Source organism: Herpailurus yagouaroundi, unplaced genomic scaffold, assembly GCF_014898765.1.
Source record: "Herpailurus yagouaroundi ecotype Mexico unplaced genomic scaffold, PumYag 215, whole genome shotgun sequence".
Taxonomy (NCBI): Eukaryota; Metazoa; Chordata; class Mammalia; order Carnivora; family Felidae; genus Herpailurus; species Herpailurus yagouaroundi.
The window spans coordinates 4,679,034-4,704,307 of record NW_024412446.1 but is presented as its reverse complement, the minus strand read 5'-3'; the positions used below and the strand labels follow the sequence as shown (position 1 = coordinate 4,704,307).

At 39.2% G+C, this 25,274-nt stretch overlaps 1 protein-coding gene across 1 annotated transcript in view; it reads left to right on the top strand.

Moving 5' to 3' along the window:
- The first annotated feature begins 2,571 nt into the window (after nucleotides 1–2,571).
- ATAD5 (ATPase family AAA domain containing 5) overlaps nucleotides 2,572–25,274 on the top strand; it is a 42,188-nt gene continuing 19,485 nt past the window's right edge. The window contains exons 1-10 of the mRNA XM_040455269.1: nucleotides 2,572–4,039; nucleotides 4,812–4,920; nucleotides 8,934–9,098; nucleotides 10,872–10,998; nucleotides 11,808–11,889; nucleotides 19,031–19,215; nucleotides 21,154–21,311; nucleotides 22,625–22,784; nucleotides 23,248–23,577; nucleotides 25,148–25,244. Coding sequence (XP_040311203.1) covers nucleotides 2,691–4,039; nucleotides 4,812–4,920; nucleotides 8,934–9,098; nucleotides 10,872–10,998; nucleotides 11,808–11,889; nucleotides 19,031–19,215; nucleotides 21,154–21,311; nucleotides 22,625–22,784; nucleotides 23,248–23,577; nucleotides 25,148–25,244 — 2,762 coding nt within the window. The 5' untranslated portion in view covers nucleotides 2,572–2,690. The remainder of the gene's footprint in view (nucleotides 4,040–4,811; nucleotides 4,921–8,933; nucleotides 9,099–10,871; nucleotides 10,999–11,807; nucleotides 11,890–19,030; nucleotides 19,216–21,153; nucleotides 21,312–22,624; nucleotides 22,785–23,247; nucleotides 23,578–25,147; nucleotides 25,245–25,274) is intronic.

Genomic DNA, 25,274 nt, shown 5'->3' with positions numbered 1-25,274 from the left:
GAAGCAGGCTCCAGGCTCTGAGCTGTCAGCACAGAGCCTATCTTGGGGCTTGAACTCACAAACCATGAGATCATGACCTGAGCCGATATCAGACGGTCAACCGACTGAGCCACCCAGGTGCCTCTCTTCCTCTTCTTCCTCTTTTTTTTTTTTTTTAAATGTTTATTTACTTATTTTGAGACAGAGAAAGAGCAGGCTCAAGGAGGGGAGGGGCAGAGAGGGAGGGGGAGAGAGAGAGAATCCCAAGCAGGCTCCACACTGTCAGCACAGAGCCTGATGTGGGACTCGGCCACACAGACCAAGAGATCCTGACTTGAGCCAAAATCAGGAGTCAGATGCTTAACCGATTGAGCCGCCCAAGCTCCCCCCTGCCTTTATTTTCTTTCTTTCTTTCTTTCTTTCTTTTTTTTTTTTTGTTTTTGTTTTAGTAATCTCTACACCAAACGTGGGGCTCAAGCTCACAACCCCAAGAGCAAAAGTTGCATGCTCCACTGACTGAACCAGCCAGGTGCCCCTAGCTTTTAATGCTTTCAATGATGATAGCTTTGTGATACCTTTTTTTTCCCCCTTAATGTTAATTTATTTTTGAGAGAGAGAGAGAGCACAAGCAGGGGAGGAGTAGAGAGAGAAGGAGACACAGAATTCGAAGCAGGATCTAGGCTCTGAGCTGTTGGCACAGAGCCTGATGTGGGGCTGGAACCCATGAAGTGTGAGATCAACCGACTGAGCCATCCAGGCGCCCCTGCTTTATGATACCTTTTAATTTTCTAGAAGTATAATTCCCCATTCATTACTTAATTTTTTAAGATTTTATTTGATAAATTAATTTATTTTTAATGTTTATTTTTGCAAGGGCGGTGGGGAGGGACAGAGAGAGAGAGGAAGACACAGAATCTGAAGCAGGCTCCAGGCTCTGAGCTGTCAGCACAGAGCCCAATGCAGGGCTCGAATCCACAAACAGTGAGATCATGACCTGAACCCAAGTTGGATGCTTAAGTGACTAAGCCACCCAGATGCCCCAAGATTTTTTTTTTAAGTTTATTTATTTTTTATTTTTTAACGTTTTTTAACGTTTATTTATTTTTGAGACAGAGAGAGACAGAGCATGAACGGGGGAGGGTTAGAGAGAGAGGGAGACACAGAATCTGAAACAGGCTCCAGGCTCTGAGCTGTCAGCACAGAGCCTGACGCGGGGCTCGAACTCACAGACTGCGAGATCATGACCTGAGCCGAAGTCGGACATTTAACCGACTGAGCCACCCAGGAGCCCCTTGTTTATTTATTTTTTGAGAGTGTGTGTGCATGGGCGGTCTCTCTCTCTCTCTCTCTCTCTCTCTCTCTCTCTCTCAAAAATAAATAAATAAATAAATAAATAAATAAATAAATAAAACACATTAAAACATTGGAAAATTTGTGGTAAGTGTCCTTCAAAATTTTTACTTGATTAGTAAATTTTGGGATGCTAGGTTTGTTCACTGTGTGCATGTTTCTTAGAGATAGGATAATTTGTTTTTAACTAAAAAAGTGAAAAGGGAATGGAGTTAATATTTGTAGAGGTTCTACCATGCAGACTTCATATATTTTCATGTATGGTGTTCATTACAAATTTTGTGGGGTAGGTGCTAGTATTCAAAGGTTGTAAATAGAGACCAATGGAAATTAACACATTTGTACATAAGTATAGTGGCCTTGAAACTTTTTTTTCAAGTATATATATAAAGTAAAATACACAAATTATAAGTGTATGGCTTATGACATAACATTGAGATTTGAATGTAGGTTTAATTTTAAAGCTCTTTTTGCTTTAAAACATTTTTTTTGTTTTGTTTATTTTTGAGAGAGAGAGGGAGAGAATGCGAATGGGGGAGGGGCAGAGAGAGAGGGAGACACAGAATCCGAAACAGGCTCCTGGCTCGGAGCTGTCACCTCCCGAACCCCGAGATCATGACCTGAGCTCAAGTCATTTGCTTAACTGACTGAGGCACTCAGAGACCCCTCTTTTTTCTAATATATATCATGTTTGTTACCTAAGGGAGCCTTCCTTTTTTTATCCAATTAGGTAAAATATTAGATCCATGTTTAAAATTTATGTTTTGTATTATCTTGCTTGACGTAAGTGCTTTCTTTTTCTTTTAAATTGATAGGCGTGCAAAAAGCGAAGGAAAGATGATGACAGATCTTCTTGCAAAACAATTACAAAATATTTATCACCAACAGGGAAGACTGGAGACAGTGTGTTCTCTCCACCCAAATCCAGTAATATTCTGAATTATTTTAGAAAGACGTCCCCCACAAATGAGAAAACACAATCAGCAAAAGAGTGCAAGATAAAATCATTGCCACCATTGCCTGCTGACAGTGGCAAAGACTGTAAAACACCGTTGGGAGTGTTCTCACATATAGAGTTCAAGAAGAGAGGAAAGAGAGTTAATTTATCTCATCGACTAAATAATATTAAAGCTGAAAATGAATCTCCAATTGAAATTAACAGTGACAATAGCAAAGAAGACTCCGGTCTAAATAATGATTTTGTGGAAAGTAGTACTTCTGTTTCACTCTGCAAGAAACGTGTAGAGGTACTTGCAGAAAGTATTCAAGATATCAAAAAACAGTCAAGCACTAGGACCTCCATAAAAAGCTCCAAGAGAGTAAATCCTAAGCAAGGAATCACAAAAAATGATTGCAAAAAAATGAGGAAAAGGAAGCACAGAGATATAATAGATCTGTCTGAAAGCTTACCATTGGCAGAAGAAATAAGTCTCCTTCAAAAAGATGGTAAAGACAGGAAGGAGAGAGTGCCTTCCCTAGCTGATGAGATGGACAGTCCTGCAGACTGTGCAGACTCTAGGGGTGATATAGCTAAACCAGCCCGCTTAAAGGATAGGACAATAACTGTCTCCTACGAGGAATTTTTGAAAAGTCACAAGGAAAATAAAGTAGACCTACCAGACTCTACAGTGGCGATTTGTATTCCTTCTGAAACTGTTGAAGATATAGTCAAAAGCGGTAGTATGAGTGACCCAGAAACCTGTGACATTTCCCAACACATACGCTCCAAGACAGTTACCGTTCTTGCACAGGTTCACCCTATTCCCCCCAAAAAGACCCGGAAAATACCCTCAATTTTCTTGAAACAAAAGCAGTTGGAAACAGAAAATAGCCTGTCAGATCCTGAGAATGAACAGACTGTTCAGAAAAGAAAATCGAACGTTGTCATACAGGAGGAAGAATTAGAGTTGGCAGTGTTGGAAGCTGGAAGTTCCGAAGCCTCAAAGCCGAAATGCACTCTAGAAGAAAGACAACAGTTTATGAAAGCGTTTAGGCAGCCAGCATCGGATGCGCTTAAAAATGGAGTGCGAAAGTCTTCCGATAAGCAGAAAGAGCTCAATGAAAAATCTTTGAATGATGAAGGAAGAGACGGTAATTCTAAAAAAATCATGGACAATGTTAATATTCAAATGATTTCAAATTATGGCAATTCACAGTCACATACTGACAAAGGAACTTTTCCTAAAGAGAAAAGTAAAAAGCTGAAGAAAAAGGGTAAGAAGATGTTAGATACTGGTGCTACTCCAGGTGAAAGTAGACAGGGAAATACTCAAAAGAAAGGAACAACTTTTTCCTTTAAGGGTAAACAGAGTCAAAATAGGCTTAGAAGGAGTTTAAGACAAAAGAAAACGGAAGTTTTCAAAAACACATTATTTAGCAGTGAAAATCTTGTTGGGGAAGACCCTCTAAAGATTTCCTCTCCGTATAACAAGAAGTCTTCAAGAAAAACCAGCATACCCATTAATGATAAGGTCATACATTGTAAGACCGAAACCGAAGACAGTCTGGAAAATGTTTCCACACCCAGGTCAAGCAGAAGATCTGTAAGAACCAGCAGCACCCCTACCGCAATGGTCATTAGAAATACTGATTCTGAAGATGATAGTCCAATAAAGGCTTCCACTCCAAAAGCAGCCACCTTACCAGAAAAGCATAGCTTATATACGGCAGAATTAATAACAGTCTCTTCTGATTCAGAGAGCCCTATTAGGTAAAGTTTTGTTTCTATTCTGAAGTTCTAAGTGTTCTCCATATATTAGTTGGGAAGGAAAATGCTTGAAGCATTGGAGAGTATCATTTTTTTCTAGAATACCTGATTTATAAGGCACAAAACAGTTTCAAAAATGCTTATTTTTCACATTTAATTTAAGGTCAGGCATGATTTCAGAAGCATTATAGATGTATTTTATTTATTTTTTTAATGTTTATTTTTAAGGGGGAGAGGGGTGGAGTTGGGGGGGGGGGGCATAGGATCCCAAGCAGGTCTGCCCTGACAGCAGAGAGCCCCATGTGGGGCTCAAACTCACAAACCATGAGATCATGACGTGAGCTGAAGTCAGAAGCTTAACTCACTGAGCCACCCAGGTGCCTCCTAGATGTATTTTAGATGAGTTCTAACTTTTATTCATCATAGTTGCTAATCCTGAATTCTCTGCATCTAATATGAGATTAAAAATAAGTCAGAGCTTTATTTCTTGGGAAACTGAGCCATATCGTATGAGGTATATACTTGCATGCTGGTTTTGGTCAATGAAAGAGTGATCTTAAGAGGTAATTTTACGATTTCTAAAAGGAAACATTTTATATTTTTTAAGAGTTTGAGTTTGGCTTACTTTTGATCAGTAGTTTGAAACTAATGTAGGGGGTATTTTTGTTTTTAAGAACTGTCCAGAAATTGAAGCCCTAGGTGGCTCTTTTCTATACTTAATTAAAACTCTTACACATAATCATGAAACGCTTCTGAGTATCTTTTTTATTCCCAGAATGAAATTCACCAGAATTAGTACTCCCAAAAAATCTAAGAAGAAATCTAAAAAAAGATGTGAGAAATATGAAGCAACCGATGGAGATTTTACTTCTCAGAATAGAAAGGTAATTGAAATATTCGGGTATTCCGTTTCCTAAAACAACAGCTACTATTAGAAGTAATGTGCCAAAAGAATATTCACATTTTATAGATTGGTTATATTAACTATAGCATATGTTATTACTCATTATTTTTCTGTTTCTCTAGTTAGTTTATTAAGTGGTCAGCATATCTTATTGTGAGATGAAAGCAATTGATAAGGACAGTATAATTTGCTTAGAAAAACTTTTCTTGGTAAGAGTTACATGTTAGTCATTTTCCTTAAGGCTGCTTATAGGTTATGATTCAATTTTTGGTTTATTTCTATAGGTCAGAGGCTAAAAAGTAGGGTCTGTAACTCTGGGACACGTCTGAAAACCCTTGTACTATTGATATTTTGAGCTGGATAATTCATTTGTTATAGGGGACTCGTGCATTGTAGGATGTTTAGCAATAACTTAGGCCTCTACCCATGACATATGAGTCGCTGTCCAGCTCCCCTGGTTATGACAACCAAAAATGTCTCCACACATTGCAAATATCCCTGGGAAGGAAAAAAAAGAATCGCACATCACCACCCCCCCTCCCCTGGTTGAAAACCTTTACCCTAAAGGGAAAGGTAGGATATATAAGAATAATTTAGCTGCTTTTTAAAATAATCTGCATATCCACACCTTGAGAGAATTGGATTCTCTCCAGGATGTAGGCACAGGTATGTGTGGGTTCACAATGCCTGTAAGGTGATTCTGATATAATCCTTGGGTGAATGGCACTGCTATAGAAAGTTGTTATCTCTTTTGTTGTTATTTAACAGCTGTCATTTTTTTTGACTGCTTATCACATTCCAGGCACTATGCTTAGTACTCATCATTAATGTCATAAAGTAAATATTTATCCCTGTTTTGAAGGACAGTGGAGCCAAAGGAGGTGAGAACATTTTTCAGAGTGGATGAAGTGACGTGCAGTGGAAGCCAAGCTGGGTGGCTGGGACTAGAGGCTGACAAACAGGGAGAAAGTAGGGTGCCATCAGCACCTGGTGTTGTCAGGGGTAACCAAGTAAGGCTGGGAGGATGGGTGGATATGACTTTTTTGAGGTGATAGGATTATTGATGGTTTTAACTTTATTTTTCTGTTTTCTATATAAACATGAACTTTAAAAAATTATTCTAGTTTTTTTTTTTTAATTTTTTTTTTTCAACGTTTATTTATTTTTGGGACAGAGAGAGACAGAGCATGAACAGGGGAGGGGCAGAGAGAGAGGGAGACACAGAATCGGAAACAGGCTCCAGGCTCTGAGCCATCAGCCCAGAGCCCGACGCGGGGCTCGAACTCACGGACTGCGAGATCGTGACCTGGCTGAAGTCGGACGCTTAACTGACTGCGCCACCCAGGCGCCCCAGTTTTTTTAATAGCGAGAGAGCACGAGCAGGGGAGAGGGGTGGAGGGAGAGAGAATCTTAAGCAGACATGACACCATGTTCAGCTCAGAGCCTGGACACGGGGCTCGATCCCATGACCACAAGATCATGGCCTGAGCCAAAATCAAGAGTCAGACACTTAACTGACTGATCCCCCCAGGCAGCCCTATAAACACGAACCTTTAAGAACTTTTATCAGGAAAGAAAAAAAAAAACTATTAAAAAAAAAAAAAACTAATTTCAAGTAACAGCAGAATTACTTGCCAAAATGTGTATGTGTATGCTTTTTTCACATTCACTAAAACATATCTTTTTGTGTAACAGTTTATTTCAGTAATTGAGTTATCCATTTAAATTTAGGTGGATTATTTTGAATACGAACTTAATAAGGTTCATCAGCCTGCCAAAAATTTTGCTAGCAGAACAACAGAAATCTATTACTCTACTATACAGAAGATTCTACTATAGAAGAAGATTCTACTATACAGAATCTTTGTTTTCCTAACCTTCTTACATATATTTTGAATATCCATGCCTATGCTTTTCAATGTTTTTTTAAAAACATTTTGAAGGTTTTAAAAAACAGCAAACATTTGTTTAAAAACAGAAGTATATAAAATTAAAAGTGAAAAGTTATTATCTACTCTCTAGGGGTAACACACTTAAAATTTTTTTTAACATTTATTTTTGAGAGAGAGGGAGAGACAGAAACAGCGTGAGCAGGGGAGGGGCAGAAAGAGAGGGAGATACAGAATCCAAAGCAGGCTCCATGCTGTCAGCACAGAGTCCGCCGCAGGGCTCCAACCCACGAACTGTGAGATCATGACCTGAGTGGAAGTCGGACGCTCAGCCGACTGAGCCACCCAGGCTCCTCAAAGGGTAACCCACTTTAATAGTTACATTAAAACTATTAATGCCCTTCTAGACTTTTTCCTATGATTAAATAGGTATATGTGACTTTTAAAAGGGATCATATGGGGGCGCCTGGGTGGCGCAGTCGGTTAAGCGTCCGACTTCAGCCAGGTCACGATCTCGCGGTCCGTGAGTTCGAGCCCTGCGTCGGGCTCTGTGCTGACAGCTCAGAGCCTGGAGCCTGTTTCAGATTCTGTGTCTCCCTCTCTCTCTGCCCCTCCCCTGTTCATGCTCTGTCTCTCTCTGTCTCAAAAATAAATAAACGTTAAAAAAAAAAAATTAAAAAAAATAAATAAATAAAAGGGATCATATAATGTAAACTGTTGTGCACCTTGCTTGTTGGATGTCTTTAAACATAAAAACCTGTGCGGGGCGCCTGGGTGGCGCAGTCGGTTGGGTGTCCGACTTCAGCCAGGTCACGATCTCGCGGTCCGTGAGTTCGAGCCCCGCGTCAGGCTCTGGGCTGATGGCTCAGAGCCTGGAGCCTGTTTCCGATTCTGTGTCTCCCTCTCTCTCTGCCCCTCCCCCGTTCATGCTCTGTCTCTCTCTGTCCCAAAAATAAACAAACGTTGAAAAAAAAAATTAAAAAAAAAACAACATAAAAACCTGTAGAACTCAATATGGAAAGCACATTGTCTGGAAGGTAATATTTAAATGCACAGGATCACTTCGTACATCAATGGCAAAGTCAGGCCTAAAGGCCAGACTTCTTATGTAGTGCTCTTTTCCATACTTAATGCCTTTTCAGCCTCTCTCTAGTGGATTCACCCTAAAGGTGACTAAAGTCAAATAGATGCCATGAAGATGGTGGGGAAATAACCAACAATTCTAATCCATACAGACATCTAATATAGACATCTCTCTGGGTGTTTTTCATGAACGTAATGATATTTATCTGAATAAATTTCTAGTTAAAGATAAAGGTAGACACATTACATTAGACATGTTAATTACACTAGACACACTAATTTCCTTGGTAAGATTTAAGTAACTATTTCTTTGTCTTTTTTAATACAACTTATGATTATAGTTTTATATATGTTTAATGGATTTTATTATTTATTAATTAAATGTTTGAGAGCGAGTGAGTGAGCTGGGGAGGGGCAGAGAGAGAGGGAGAGAGAAAATCCCAAGTAGGCCCCATGCTGTCAGCGTGGGGCCTGACATGGGGCTCCATCTCACAAACCATGAGATCATGACCTGAGCCACAATCAACAGTCGGATGCCTAACCAACTGAGCCACCCAGGCGCCCCTGGATTTTATTTTTTACAACAGTTTTAGGTTCACAGCATAACTGAGTGGAAGATACAGAGATTTCCCATATACTCCCTGTACCCACACATGCATAGCCTCCCATATTGTCAATACCAGAATAGTACATTTTTTAACAATTGATGAACCTGCATTGACAGATCATTATCACCCAGAGTCCCGAGTTTACATTAAGGTTCACTCTTGGTGTTATACATTCTGTGAGTTTAGATAAATGTATAATGACCTGTATCCATCATTCTAGTATCATACATACAGTGTCGTATCACTGGCTTAAAAATCCTCTGTGCTCTGCCTGTTCATCCCTCCTTCCCCACCTAACTCCTGGCAACCACTAACCTTTCTACTGTTTCCAAAGTTTTGCCTTTTATAATTTCTTTCTGTTATTAAATATAAAATGTTTGCCACTGATTTAAGTTTTTCAAATTTTTGTTTAGGCAAGCAGTGCTTCAAAAAGTGTATCAAAAGCAAAACAATTGATTGAAAAAGCAAAAGCTTTACACATTAATAGGTCAAAAACTACTGAAGAAATAGTGACGCCCTTAAGACGTTCATCTAGACATCAGACACTTGCTGAAAGGAAGGAATTGTCAGAAACAGCAGTAAGTATTAGAAATATTTATTGGTGTGAGTTCTGTCCTATTCTGCTGCTTGGAGAAGGAGGAGGAAGCCATATAAAGTTATAGGTAGAATTGTAAGATACCCCTGAGGTTGTGGAAAGAATATCATTTGCATTTCTGTTTTAAAAGCTCTTCGCTCCTTTTGCAAAAGCATACAGTCTGCATCCTTATCATGTCATTTGAGATCCTTCATAGGCTGAATTAGCTCTTCCCTTTCCTCCTTCCTCATATACAAACTTTTTGCTCTAGTCACACTGAATTATTCCTTTCTCCCCAAATGGTGCAACTTTTATTTCCACTTTGTAGTCTCAGCTTGAAATGCATATACCAAATACTCTTTTCTACCTGAGGAATTCCTACTCATACATTAAGTCCTGCTAAATGCTACCCTCTTTTCTTATGTATGTATGTATGTATGTATGTATGTATGTATGTATGTTTATTTTTGAGAGAGTGCAAGTGGGGAAGGGGCAAGGGTGGGGGGCGTGGGGACAGAGGAGTTGAAGCAGGCTCTGCGCTGACAGCAGTGAGCACGATGCACGGCTTGAACTCAAGAACCATGAGTTCGTGACCTGAGCCGAAAGTCCAATGCTCAGCTGACTGAGCCACCCAGGCACCCCTGCCTCCTCTTTTTTAAAACCAGCTTTATTATAGAGGTATAAGTCACATACTTATATCTTATTATAGAGATATAATTCACTATTTAAAGTGCCCAGTTCACTGGCTTTTAATATATTCACAGAGTTGTGATTCCATCGCCACAATTTTAGAATATTTCATTACCCCAAAAAGAACTCCTATTTCCCTTAGCTATCACTTCCCAGTCTCCCCTCCCTCAGCTCCAGGCAACCACTAATCTACTTTTCTGTTTGTATAGATTTGCCTATTCTGGACATTTCATATAAATGGTATCATATAACATATGACCTTTTGTGCCTGGTTTCTTTCACTCATAGTGTTTTTGGTGTTCATCCATATTGTAGCATCAATATTTCATTTATTTTTTATTGCCAAATAATACCGCTTTGTATGGCTATACCACATTTTTTTAACCCTTTCATCAGTTGACGGACATTTGGATTGTTTCCACTTTTTGATTATTAGGAATAATGGTACGAACATTCTGATACTTCCTCTTGAAAGCTTTGTTGGTGCCTTCAAGACAAGTAGTTTCTCCCCAAAATGTACTTAACTTCTGTGTTTTTTTTTTGTATTTTAGTCAATGTTGCTCTCAACCTACCGTGTTATGATTGAACTAGCTCTCCCTCTGTCCCCTAAACCCTGGTACAACCTTGAAGCCAACTCTTGTTGCATTTGTCTGTGTATGCTGTATTGCCTGACACATGGTAGATGCTTAGTAAATGTGTACTGACCATCTGAAAGCATATCAGACTTTATCTAATACATTTATAGGATGTATGGCTCTCAAAGAGTAGAGCTAGAACTTGTATAGCTCAGTGATACTGACTCTTTTGTCTGGAGTAAAATCTTTTGGTTGCTTCTTTAAAAAAGAAAACCCATGGTAATAATAAGTCCACCCTTTGATATGTGAACTTGAATGGTATACCACAGGCTATTGTCATTTATGACATATAGCGTATGTTTTCTGTATTAATCAGGTAGTGTCTGATGAAGAGATGGATGGAGCTGCTAATGTAATTCTCTTACCTCTGGCTTCTAGCACTGTAATCCTTTTGAATTTAAAACCTCAGTTGTTTGACATATTGTAAAAATGTTTTTCTTATTCTGTCTTAGGACTCTGTAATAATAATAGATTCAGATATTACTTCTTTAAAGCAACCTGAGAAAAATCAGAAGAATCTTCAGTGTCTGAATGATGTGCTAGGAAAAAAACTTAACAAGAATCCTAAAAACGTACCAGGTAATGAGATCTGATAATGTTTGTGACGAATATTAGAATGCTTTCGAGGAATTATATTGCTCTCATTTTAATTTAATTTCTTGTCTTCTAAAATATGAACATTCAATTATATTACATATATCTATTTTAATAAGTTAAGTTATAATGAAGTGAAGAGTTTTATAAAGGTAATTGTGTGTATTCAAGTTATTGCATTTCTTTCTATTTAGCTGCAGTTAAGGTAGAGATTCCCAAACCTGATAATCAAAATCTTCTGAATAAATTAAAAATTTTCTTTAAAAAAAAAATTTTTTTTTAATGTTTATTTATTTTTGAGACAGAGAGAACCAGCATGAGCAGGGGAGGGGCAGAGAGAGAGGGAGACACAGAATCGGAAGCAGGCTCCAGGTCTGAGCTGTCAGCACAGAGCCCAACGCGGGGCTCGAACTCCTGAGCTGTGAGATCATGACCTGAGCAGAAGTCAGCTGCTCGACTGACTGAGCCACCTAGGCGCCCCAAATTAAAAATTTTCTTAAATCTTTAGGTCCTTCCCTAGGCATATTGACTGAGAATGTCTGGAGGGGGATTGTGGGAATCTGTAGTTTAAAAAAACATTCCCAGGAGATTCTGATAATGCTATTGGGAGACCAGATGATTATATAGAAAATTTTTTAATTAAAAAGTTAGTTTTAAAAAAAAGTTAATTTTTTTAAAGTTGAGAAGAGTTCATTTTTTTTAAGTTTAAGAAGATAGAGCTATAATTGGAAAGTATCTGGAGGTAAGTAGAGATGATAAACTTTGATACTAACCTAACTATTTATTTTTCTAAGGGAAAGTGAAAGTTGCTCCTTTATTTCTTACCAGAAAAGCTCAAAAAACAGCTGATCCTATTCTTGGTTTTGATGAAAACAGGTCAGTCTAATACAAATTCTAAAATGCTGAAATGTCTTATGGAATGTATTTTGTATTTTTTCCTTGACTTTGATGAGAAAGCACGTACATTATCATTTGAACCTTTAATAAGTTTATTTATTTATTTTTAGAGCGAGGGAGCACGAGTTGGGGAGAGGGGCAGAGGGGGAGAGAGAGAGAATCTTAAGCAGGTTCCATGCTTGGTGCAGAGCCGGATGCGGGGCTTGATCTCATGACCCTGGGATCGTGACCTGAACTGAAACCAAGAGTTGGATGCTTAACCAACTGAGCCACACAAGCATCCCAATAAGTTCGTTTCTAAAGATGACAATATTGACAGTGCTACAGTCACAATTTGAAGATCAGACATTTTGTGGCCATCTCTAGATAGAATAGTGGAAAAATAAACCAAAAGCACCAAAGACCTGATTATGAACTTATTCAGTATATATTTAAATACCTGCTATGAGGGTGCCTGGCTGGCTTTGTCGGTAGAGCACGTGACTCTTGATCTCAAGGTCATGAATTTGAGCCCCACATTGGGGGTAGAGATTACTTTAAAACAAAAAAATAAATAAAATGAAATCTTTAAATACCTGCTATGTACCAGGCACTGTTTTTCATACTAGGAATATTTGGGGGAACAAAACAAGACACTTTCCCTGTCCTCATGAAGCTTACACTCTAGAGGGAAGAAGATCTGTGATAAAACATTAATTGGGCCATCAAGTGAAAAATTGCAGTTGTGCTAAGAAGGAGAGGTACAGAGTTTTATTAAGTTTGTATTAAGTGGATTTGGTCTGGTCAAAAAAGGCTTTGCTGAGGAAATGACATCTGAACTGAAGGATGAGCAGGAGTTCACCAGGGGAGGAACAGTGTTCTGGCCAGAGGGAGCAATCTGCAGAGTCCCTATAGCTCGAAGGAGCATGGTGAAGAGAGAGGTTGAAAGAATGCTAGTGTGACTTGAGCAGAGAGCTTGGGTGAGAGGAATGTGGGCCTAAGCTGGGGAGGTGGATGCCAGCCCACGTAGCACCTTTAGGCCGTGTGAGAGAATTTTGTCATTTTGCCAAGGGCAATAAGAAACAGAGGGTTTTAAACACAAAATATACACATAAATGTTTGGATTTCGGGAAGGTCTTTTCTGACTGCTGGATTGGTTTGCTAGATCAAAATCCATAATGATTAATTAGATCTGGGGGGTAGGGGTAGGAGAGAGGAAAGTGAAGGTGACACTCAAGTTCTGGTATCCCTGTGCAAGTGGATGGCATGGTGGAAAACCAGGTTTAGGGACATCATGGGTTCAGGTTATTTTTTCCTGTTTCACTCTTACTGAGGTATAATTACATATTGTTAAGATGCACAAATCTTTTTTTTTTTTTTTTCCGAGGGATGGAGGGGCAGAGGGGGAGAGAGAGAGACTGAGAGAGACTCCCAAGCAGGCTCCATGCTCAGTGCAGAGCCAGATGGAGGGCTCAATCCCATGACCCTGGTATCATGACCTGAGCCAAAATCGGGAATCAGACTCTCAACCGACTGAGCCACTCAGGCACCCATTAATCTTTTTTTGATTGAAGTATAATTGACATACAGTATCCTGTTTCAGATATACATGGTAGTGATTTGATATTTTTATAAATTACAAAAAGATTCCCATGATAAGTCTCGTTACCATTTGTCACTATACAGAAAGTTACTACAGTTGATTGACTATACTCCCTATGCTGTAGATTTCATTCCTGTGACTTAAATTATTTTGTGAGTAGAAGTTTGTACCTGTTAATCCCCTTCCCCTATTTCTCCTGCCTCCACCCTCTCCTCCTCCCCACTCTGGTAGCCAACAATTCGTTCCTTTGTCCATGAATCTGTTTCTGTTTATTTGTAAAATGCACCATTCTCTTTTTTTAATGTTTATTTATTTTGAGAGAGAGAGGGAGCGGGGAAGGGGAAGAGAGAGGAGAGAGAGAATCCCAAGTAGGCTCCATACTCAGTAAGGAGTAGTGTTCTCAGTTTCACTGTGAGATCATGGCCTGAGCCTAAATCAAGAGTCAGACACTCAACCAACTGAGCCACCCAGGTGCCCCTGAAAATGCATCATTCTTATTATTTTTTTCTTTTTTAATGTTTATTCATCCCTGAGACAATGCGAGAGAGTGCAAGCAGCAGAGGGGCAGACAGAGGGAGACACAGAATCTGAAGCGGGCTCCAGGCTCTGAGGTGTCCGCGCAGAGCCTGACGCAGGGCTCAAACTCACGAACCGTGAGATCGTGACCTGAGCCGAAGTCAGACGCTCACCCGACTGAGCCACTCGGGTGCCCTTCTTATTTTTTTTTTTTAATGTTTATTTTTTTAGAGAGGAAGGGGGAGACAGAGAATCCCAAGCAGGCTCCAAGCTGTCAATGCAGAGCCCAGTGTGGGGTTTGAACTCCCAAACCATGAGATCATGATGTGAGCCAAATCAAGAGTTGGATGCTTAACCAACTGAGCTACCCAGGCGCCCCCTAACTGCACCATTCTTAAGCATACAGTTTTCATAAGTACATTATATCAAGATTTAACAATCTTTCTTTTACTCTGAAAGGTTACTCTTTTTCTGTTATTCCTACCACCACCATAACAAAAGGTTACCGCTATACTGATTCTTAACCATTGATTAGTTTGATTTCTATTGCCGTGGATTAGTTTTGTTAGTTTTAAAACTTTACGTAAACTTCAGAACTTCATGTAAATGTGTGTGTGTATATATATATATGTGTATATATATGTATATATATATGTATTCTTTTCTATCTAATTGCTTTTGGTCAGTACACATACACACACTTTCTTTTTTTAAATCAACTTTATTCAGGGGCGTCTGAGTGGCTCAGTTGGTTGAGCATCTGACTTTGGCTCAGTTCATGATCTCATGGTTCGTGGGTTCAAGCTCCACATTGGGCTCTGTGATGACAGCTCAGAGCCTGGAGCCTGCTTCGGATTCTGTGTCTCCCTCTCTCTCTGCCCCTCCCCCACTCACACTCTCTGCTTTTCAAAAATAAATAATTGTAAAAAAAATGTTTTTTTAGATCAACTTTATTCAGGTATAATGTACTCGCAATCATATGCATACAATTGAAGTAAACAGTTTGAGGTTTAACAGACGTACACATCTGTGTAATCATCACAATAGAGAACATTTTCACCACATTCCAGAAAGTTCCCTTTTGCCTCTTTGCAATTAATCCATGTCCCCAACTCAATCCCACACAATTTCTGATCTATTTTCTGTTGACATAGATTGGTTTGCCTTTTCTAGAATTTCGTAGAAATGAAATCATACAGGACGCTCACTTTTGTCTCTGTCTTCTCTTAGCCAAGGTAATATATCAGTAGTCTTTTGTTTTTTATTACTGAGTAGTATTCCTTATAGGAATATACCACAGTTTGTGTATCCATTCTTTTATTGATGGCCAATTGGGTTGTTTCCAGTATTTGGCTATTATTAATAAGGCTGCTGTGAACATTCCATTCCATTCCATGTGTAGACAGTGTTCTCATTTTTCTTGAGTAAATACCTAGAAGTGGAATTGCTCTGTCATTTGGTAGGTGTACGTTTAACATTGTAAGAATCTGCCGAACTTTCCCAAGTGATTGTTCCATTTATACTCCCACCAGCAGTATATGAGAGCTCCGGTTGCTAACGCTTGGCATTATCAGACTTTTCTTTTATTGGTTATTTATTTTAAGAGAGAGTATGCACATGCAAGCAGGGAAAGGGCACAGAGAGAGGGAGAGAGAGAGAGCATCCCAAGCAAGCTCTGTGCTGTCAGTGCAGAGCCCAATGCAGGGCTCGATCTCATGAACTGTGAGATCATGAACTGAGCTGAAATCAAGAGTTAGATGCTTAGGGGCACCTGGGTGGCTCAGTTGGTTAGGTGTCCGACTTCGGCTCAGGTCATAATCTCACAGTTCGTGAGTTCGAGCTCCACGACGGGATCTGTGTTGACGGCTTAGAGCCTGGAGCCTGCTTCAGATTCCCTCTCTCTCTGCCCCTCTCCTGCTTGCGCTTTGTGTCTCTCTCAAAAATGAATAAACATCAAAAACAACAACAACAACAAAAGAGACGCTTAACCAACTGAGCCACCGGGTGCCCCCAGACTTTAATTTTAGCCATTCTCATGGGTTTCTAGTGGTATAGTATTATTTTTTATTATTTATTTTTTATTATTTTAATCAATTAAAAATTTGAACCTTATTGAAGTATAAATTACATAGTCACCTGTATTTAAAGTGTATAACTTGGTGAGCTTTGCAGTGAAAGTACCACCACTGCAGTAAAGATAATGCTTTATTTCCACTATCCAGAAAGTCTTTTCCTCCACAAGCGTCCCCATGCCTTTCTGCAGTCCTCCTCCTAGTCCCAGCTCAGGCAAGCACCTGTCTCTTTTCTGTATGTTAATTTGCATTTTCTAGAATTCTGTATTAATGAAATCGTATGATAATACACTCTTTCATCTGGCGTCTTTCAGTCAGCTTGATGATTTTGAGATTTGTTCATGTTACCAAATACTGTTGACTCTTTGAACTGCACAAGTCCACTTACATGGGTTTTTACATTACGGTACCTTGAAAATGTATTTTCTCTTCCATATGATTTTCCAATATTTTTGCCTCTAGCTTACTTTAAGAATATAGTATATAATATATATACTGTATACACAACATAACGAACTATGTGTTAATCAACAGTTAATGTTAATCCTTTAGGCTTCCAGTCAGTAGTAGGCTATTAGTAAGTACATTTTTGGGGAGTCAAAAATTATGCATGTACTTTCGACTGTGCAGAGGGTCAGCAACCCTAACCTCTATGTTGTTCAAGGTCAACCATATATCAGTAGTTCATTATTTTTGCTGAATAGTATTATATGGATAAACCACTTTTTGTCTACCTGGTTACCTGTTGATGGACATTTGGGTTGTTTCCAGTCTTAAGAATAAAGATGCCAGCAACATTCATGCAGAAGTCTCCTACAATTTTGCTGATGATTCTGTTAAATAGTGAGAGAATTGATATCTTAACAATATTAATTTTTCTGATCCAAGAACATTATATTTCTATTTTTAATATCTTTCACCAGTGTTCGGTGGTTCTCAGTGTAGAGGTTTTATACATGTGTTAAATTCATCTTTAAGTATTTCATGTGTTTAATATAATTATACACGGCATTATTTTCCAATTGTTGATTTCTGGTATGTGGAAATACAATTGATTTTTTTTTTTTAACCTATACCACAGTCCACCATTTCACCTAATGCTATTATCTTTTTAAAAAAAATTTTTTTTTCCAACGTTTATTTATTTTTGGGACAGAGAGAGACAGAGCATGAACGGGGGAGGGGCAGAGAGAGAGGGAGACACAGAATCGGAAACAGGCTCCAGGCACTGAGCCATCAGCCCAGAGCCTGACGCAGGGCTCGAACTCATGGACCGCGAGATCATGACCTGGCTGAAGTCGGATGCTTAACCGACTGCGCCACCCAGGCGCCCCATAACGCTATTATCTTATATGCCTTTGCTTTACCCAGTAGAATTGTTAGAAGGAAGAAATTTGCTGGTTTTGGACTACTTAACTTAAATTTCTTAGAAGTTTCTTAGAATTATTCTTATGTTCCTAAATTGGTATACTATGAAAGAATTTAAAAAATAATTTATGTTGAAATAACTTTAAGAAAAGTTGCCAGACTACTACAAAGAACTCCTATCCCCTTCACCAAGATTTCCCATGTCCTTGACTGTGTTTATTGAAGTGTGGAGACTCTCAACCTGGGTCGGTCTGATAAAGCAGATAAAGCTAGGATACATATATAAGTATGTATATATTTTTTATATATATGCATATACTCAAAGCTATTTATAATTGTATATATTACACAGTTTATCACATATATATAATATGTGTATATTTTGTGTTAGCACTTTGTACACTTCTGCTTAAAGTTTACCTTCTGCTATTGGCATATACTCTTTTTTTTTTTTTTTTTTTTTAAGGTTTTATTTTTAAGTAATCTCTACACCCAACATGGGGCTCGAACTTACAACCCCAAGATCGAGTCACATGCTAGGGACACCTGGGTGGCTCAGCCCAACTCTTGATTTCGGCTCAGGTCATGAATTCACAGGTTCATGAGATTGAGCCCCACGTCGGGCCCTGTGCTGACAATGTGGAGCCTTCTTGGGATTCTGTCTCTCCTTCCCTCTCTGGCCCTCCCCTGCTCATGTGTGCGCTCTCTCTCTCTCTCTCAAAATAAATAAATAAATGTTAAAAAAAGAAAAAAGTTGTATGCTCTACCTACCGAGCCGGCCAGGTATGCCAGCCTCATACCTACTTAGCTACAACTTCACGAATCTCTTCCTCCTTCCCTCCAACTAAACGGTAAAAAAAAGCTACACCTCCTCTTTTCTGAGATAAATGCCTCCAAACTGGCTTTAAATCTCTTTCCCTCATTTCTCTCAAAAAGGAAAGGAAAAGAGAAATGGAAGTCTTTGCATCCTCTTTTTACTTACCAACTCAAATTTCTGTTTGTAGAAAATATTACAATTCTCCATATACGGCGGGCTAGGAAGGGCAGATTAGCTGTCGTACCACCCTCTCCCCCTTCCACTGCTCCTGTATCCCATCCTCCTCGCCTCCCTCCCACCGAAGTCAGGACTCTTAGGATTAGCAATATGAAGATAAGCGAGGTAAAACTGAGGCATCAGTAATAAAGGCCCTAATGGTCTTGCTACTATATTGGAAACATCACATTAGAAATTCTTATATTAACTTTTTGAAATATAGCACTTACTTTGTTTTCTGATTATGATACAAATGCATGTTCTTTTAAAAAGAAGACAAAATACACAAGGGAAAAAACTCACCTACCACTCATAGATAGACTCTGTTAACATTTTGCTGGATGTTCTTCAAGTCATTTTTTTTCCCCTCTATATATTTACTTTTATTTCTTAATACTGATAGCTTTCATTTTTATGATAAGCAAAAGTGAAATGTGCCCAGCTAACATCTCAGATAGCGGATTCATTTTTTGAAATGAAAAAGTATTGTGTATTTTTTTAAAGTGTTTACAACCTTAGCTTTCCTTTGTTACATCATTTTCTTAAAAGCCAAGATACATCTGAAAAGTCTCAGGATTGTGATGTGCAGTTTCAAGCCAAGCGTGACTTCCTAATGAGCGGTTTGCCGGATTTGCTGAAACGACAGATTGCAAAGAAAGCTGCTGTATTAGATGTGTACCTTGCAGCGAGTACTAGTTTCCAGAGAGTTGTCCACGTACAACAAAGAGATGATGGTGAGTTTATTATAATTAAATATTTTTAAATGCAGGGCGCCTGGGTGGCTCAGTCAGTTCAGCGTCCGACTTCGGTTCAAGTCACGATCTCCCAGTTCGTGAGTTTGAGCCCTTCTTGGGCTCTCTGCTGTCAGCCTGTCAGCACAGAGCCCACTTCGGATCCTCTGTCCCCCTCTGCCCATCCCCTGCTTGCACTGTCCCCCAAATAAATAAATATTAAAGAAAGTATTTTTAAATGTTAGAAGTAATGTGAAAGTGTAAGTTGACTTGAAATGAGGCTAAAGTTTAAAGATAATTCTTAAGGAGATTTTAGTGAGAATTCGCAGTATGTGTTTCATTGTCTCTTCCTCAGTCTTGGACTCCCTGTACTGCATATGGGGTGTCAGGGCAAGAGAGCCAGAGGCATCCTCAGCCCTCACCACCTTATGCAGCGAAGAGCAGGCGTGCGGGCGGGACCTCAGGTGGATGTTGTTCTCCAGGGAGGCGCTGTGTTCCAAAAGGAAGGCAGTGGTCTTCACGCATGCAGCCTGTGTGTGAACAGATCACCTGTAAGACTTTCTCAGAGGAGCTCCAGCCCTGTCCTCGTCCGATGGGCTGTTAAATGTGCAAGGGAGATGTTTGCCTCCTTTCCAGAACAGCTTTTCCTTTCTCGTTGCATCTAAATCCCTCCTGGAGCAGGTAGCAAGTAGCTCCACACTCCAGTTCACCCTTTCCTCGTGCAGAAGGGTGAGCTGTTTGCACAAGCCTTCTGCACAGTGGTCTTAGCTTGATCAGAACCCGATTCTGGTTGGATTCAAATGCCACCGCAACCACAATCTTACTTGACTTACATAGTTTTTAATTACCAAAAGTGTACAAAGCTTTATTTCTTTTCCTTGTCGTTGCTCCTACCTAGAGGGTTTTGTATGTGTGAGTGTGCACGCTCGCGTGCGTGCACAAAAGCATTTGTATTCTTCTCAGCTGGCTTTGTGGTTTGGTTTAATGCACACCTTCTACTCCTAAAATATGCTCTATGTTCTCTTCTTTCTTTTTTTCTTTTGTGTTTCTGACCTTGATAGCTTTTCGGTTTTGTTCAGCCTCCCATTTGTACAGGGAACTTCCCAGCCAGCCCTTCTGGTGATATTCTTCTTTCTCTTTCTTCCTCAGCTCTGCCATTGGCCATTCGGTGGACGAAGCCCTTCTTGTTATTTTCACCAGTTCAGTTTTATACAGCATATTCCAATAGTATATTCAACTGTAGAAGTTAGTTATATATTTCTTCCCTGATTTTGATCAACATTTTCACCAGAGTGCTACTGTAAAACGTATCATATGTGTTTGTGGATCAGGAGATGAAGCAAGCACAGAGACAACCTCTCTCTTTTAGAGCCTGAAGAGTTGGGGCGCCTGGGTGGCTCAGTCAGTTGACCGTCCGGCTCTTGACTTTGGCCCAGGTCATTATCTCACATCTCGTGAGTTTGAGCCTCGCATCGGGCTCTGCGCTGACTGTGAAGAGCCTGCTTGGGATTCTGTCTCCCTCTCTCTTTGCCCCTCCCATGCTTACTCTCTCTTTCTCGCTCTCAAAATAAATAAAAATAAACTTAAAAAAAATAGAACCGGAGGAGTTAATCACACATTTATTTACTGGTATGCCAGGTCTGCCCTCAGAGTTTAAACCTTAAACCAGGATGTGAACTGCCCCTGAAATTCTTACCCCTAGTAGCAAGGGTTGATTTCAAAAGAAACGAAGTTTGCTATCACTTGGTTATTTTAAACAATTGAGAAGGAAGACTCAATATTTTTATTAATTGTATTTGTTGGAGGAGAGGAGTTTGGTTTTTTGAGTTTTGGTATTTTTGTGTTAACTATGTAGCTGTCAGGTCTTTTCACGTTTGCGTATTTGGCATTCGATGTAATGAATGAAGATAATTAAGACCTTTGTTTTCTGTTTTGCTTTAGGATGCCATTTGTGGCATTTGAAACCACCCACTTGCCCTCTCTTAACCAAACTTAAAGAACTGGATACTAGAGTAATAGATCTCTCAAGATGTGTTCTTGCTCTTGGTGAATTTTCAACATTGAATTCAAATTCTAAAAGTACTAATTCTGCTGTTGTGGTAAGTACCAGAGATCCCGGCTATTGTACGGTGTTTCCTTCATATCTTCAGAGGGAAAGCAAACAGATATCTGCTACTGTGGCCTAAAGTTCTTTTTTCCCTGGAGTCCAGTTTTAAAGAATAAATCCCAAATGAGGTAGACATCTCTTTTAAATATTCCTGGAGCTTTAGAAACATTTTAAGAATTAATGGTAGCCAGGGCACCTGGGTGACTCAGTTGGTTGAGTGTCGGACCTTGGCTCAGGTAATGATCTTGTGGTCTGTGAGTTCGAGCCCCACGTCAGGCTCTGTGCTAACAGCTCGGAGCTTGGAGCCTGCTTCGGATTCCGTGTCTCCGTCTCTCTCTCTGCCTCTCTCTCTCTCTCTCTCTCTCTCTCTCTCTCTCTCTCTCTCAAAAATGAATAAACATCATGGGGCGCCTGGGTGGCTCAGTCGGTTGAGCGGCCAACTTCGGCTCAGGTCATGATTTTGCATTCCACGAGTTCGAGCCCGGCATCGGGCTCTGTGCTGACAGCTCAGAGCCTGGTGCCTGTTTCAGATTCTGTGTCTCCCTCTCTCTGACCCTACCCCATTCATGCTCTGTCTCTCTCTGTCTCAAAAATAAATAAACGTTAAAAAAAATTTTTTTTAATGAATAAACATTAAAAAAATTCTATAAAAAAAAGGAATTAAGGGTAGCCAGTTTCAAAAGAATATTAGATTATATAGCACATTTAGATATTGTGTAAATCAGCATTCTAATCTAATGTGTAAAGTACAATTAGTTGAAAGAGGGAACAAGAAAAATATGAATTAAGTCCCTAAAAAGCTATGCAAATGCAGCTTTACTGTTAAGGTTTTACTTAGTCACTGAAGCTAATCCTACATTAATATTGACTACTTATCGACAGAAAATGGTTGGTGACTAATATTAATAGACAATGTGGGGGGCACCTGACTGGCTCAGTGAAGCAGGCGACTCTTGTTCTCAGGGTTATGAGTTCAAGTCCCACGATGGGTGAAGAGATTACTTAAAAAAAAATCGAAACGTCTTTAAAAAAAAACAGACAGGGGCGCCTGGGTGGCTCAGTCGGTTAGGCGGCCGACTTCGGCTCAGGTCACGATCTCGCGGTCCGTGAGTTCGAGCCCCGCGTCGGGCTCTGGGCTGACAGCTCAGAGCCTGGAGCCTGCTTCGGATTCTGTGTCTCCCTCTCTCTCTGCCCCTCCCCTGCTCATGCTCTGTCTCTGTCTCAAAAATAAATAAAAATATTAAAAAAACAAAACAAAAAAACCCAATGTGGGTCCATTATTGAGCTTTTTTTTCTTTATTGCAGTTTGTGGAGAAAAGGAAAGATTTGACTGAAGAAGTAAGAAATGTTTTGCTGGAGGAAATTAGGTGGTCAAATCCCGAATTTTCTTTGAGGAAATATTTTTCTTTGCTTCTTAAAAAACGAACTGAGCACCAGGTACTTTCTGAGTGTCATCGTAAACAAGGTTAGTGATAACTGTTATCATTTACATTAACATTTCGTTTTTGAAAACATTAAGACTTGGTCTTTGACTCTTGGAAGTCCACTGAGAGGATATTGCTTATGGTTGGCAGGGAAAATTGTTCAGTTGTATTAAAGCATCTTGTTCAATGCAGTGTTGGCCCCTGCCATTCTCCACAGGTACAAACCCCAAGACAGCTTTAATTTTGTTAAAATATTAATAGTTCATTTAAGGAAAGCCTTAGGTGAGATCATTTGAACTGACTTGCCTTTATATAACTTGTACAAAAGGCAATCTAAATAACACACTATCCTGCTTGCTTTCAGTGGCCCACATTTGATTCTTGCCTCTTCATTTTGTAGTAATAAGACTGTTGGATATTTTGAAGTGATACTAAGATTTTGGATATTAAAATTTGTTTTCTGTTAATTAGTAAGCACATGCATTTCTCTAACTTCTGAAACAGAAAGTCCACAACTCGAACCTGATGTGAATCAAAAAGAAACCAAAAGGAAACGAGTGGAAATGGAAATTCAGAAGTCAAAAAGAAAGAAGCCAAACGAGTATTCACAAAGTCCAAAAAAGATAAATGGGAAACCAGAAGAACTTGACAAAAGAAACAACTCCACTGGGATAAAGCTAGACTCTTGTAAAGGCCTTCTTTCTAAAACATCCAGGAAGAAACAAACTGCTTCGAGTACAACATGTAAAATAGAAACAGAAGCAGTTGAAGATTCTGATGTTCTGACAATAGATGATGGCAAAGAGCCTACATCAGAAAGATCTCCTGTTCCTGGTAAATTAGATCTTCTTCCTCTGGGCCTAGAACTTTTTTGTTTGTTTTCTCTTCTTGTTCATTTTCTCTTTAATATATGTTCTTTGCAACATTCAAGCAATATATGTTTATAAAACAAGAAGTGGAAGCCTTACTAATTATAATCACAGTCTTACAGAAAACCACATTTAACAGATAGGTGTTTGGTCTTTGATTTTTCTGTGTGCTTTTTAAACAACCTGGGATTATATCTCTTTAACATGTCTCTGACTTACTCCCATTTGGGTTCTTTAACTTTTTCAAAAATATTCTATTGAATTGATTAATTCGTCCATTTATGTGGCTGAATGGATATTTTAATATTTGTATAGCAAGTCTCCTCTATCGTTTTTTTTAAAAACTATTCATGTATCGGGGTACCTGGGTGGCTCAGCTGGGTGATCATCCGACTTCGGCCCAGATCATGATCTTGCAGTTTGTGGGTTTGAGCCCCACGTCGGGCTCTGTGCTGATAGCTTGGAGCCTGGAGCCTGCTTCAGATTCTTTGTCTCCATCTCTCTCTCTCTCTGCCCCTCTCCTGCTCGTGCTCTTTCTCTCTCAAAAATAAACATTAAAAAAAATTAAAAAATAAAACTATGTTCATGTATCTACTCTGCTGAATAAACCAGAGATTCTCTTACTCCACAAATCCCACTGGGGTTTGATTTTGCATTAGTGTATAGATTAATTTGGAGTGAATCGGCATATTTACCACATTCAGTCTTCTCAAACAGGAGTGTGGCACATCTCCATTTACCTAGGTTGACTTTGTAGGATATTTTAATGTTTCTTTTCAGGGTTCAAAGGATGCTTCACACAAATTACGCTGCCTTTATTCTTTAGATTATTTCCTAAGAAATAATAAATTCCTTTTCATATGTCATGTTTTTTTAGTGATTACTTAAATTTTAAGCATGTACTTCTATTTTTTCATAATTTTTTTGTAAGTAAGCTCTACCTCCAACATGGGACTTGAGCTTACAACCCTGAGATCGAGTCACATGCTCTGCTGACTGAGCCAGTGAGGCACCCCTAATTGAGTACTAACTTTTAAACTTTACTTCCATGAGACTTTATGGCAGTTAGTTTTTTGGGTTTTTTTGCTTTTTGTTTTGCTAATTATTTTTTTAGTGTTTATTTATTTTTGAGACAGAGAGAGGCAGAGCACAAGCAGGGGAGGGGCAGAGAGAGACACACATAGAATCCGAAGCAGGCTCCAGGCTCTGAGCTGTCAGCACAGAGCCTGACGTGGGGCTTGAACTCATGAGCTGTGAGGTCATGATCTGAGCTGAAGTCAGACACTTACCAACTGAGCTACCCAGGTGCCCCTATGGTGGTTAGTTTTTAAGGGGGAAGAATTGATATGAAGATATGAAGAATATGATATGAAGAATTTTAAATGTAATGTTAAGTTTTGAAATTGCCCTTTTGACATTTTGTAAATATAAATACTGTACAAATATTCATTGTTTACATGAAACAATAATGTAAATGTGTAAAAATATATGCTTATGTTAAGGAACAGTGCTTCAATGTATATGTTTTGCTTTAGATTCTGGAACTGAAGACATGCTATGGACAGAAAAGTATCAACCCCAGAACTCCAGTGAGCTCATAGGCAATGAGCTAGCTATAAAAAAATTACATAGGTTGGTAAAACATGTTAAAGAATTGAGAAA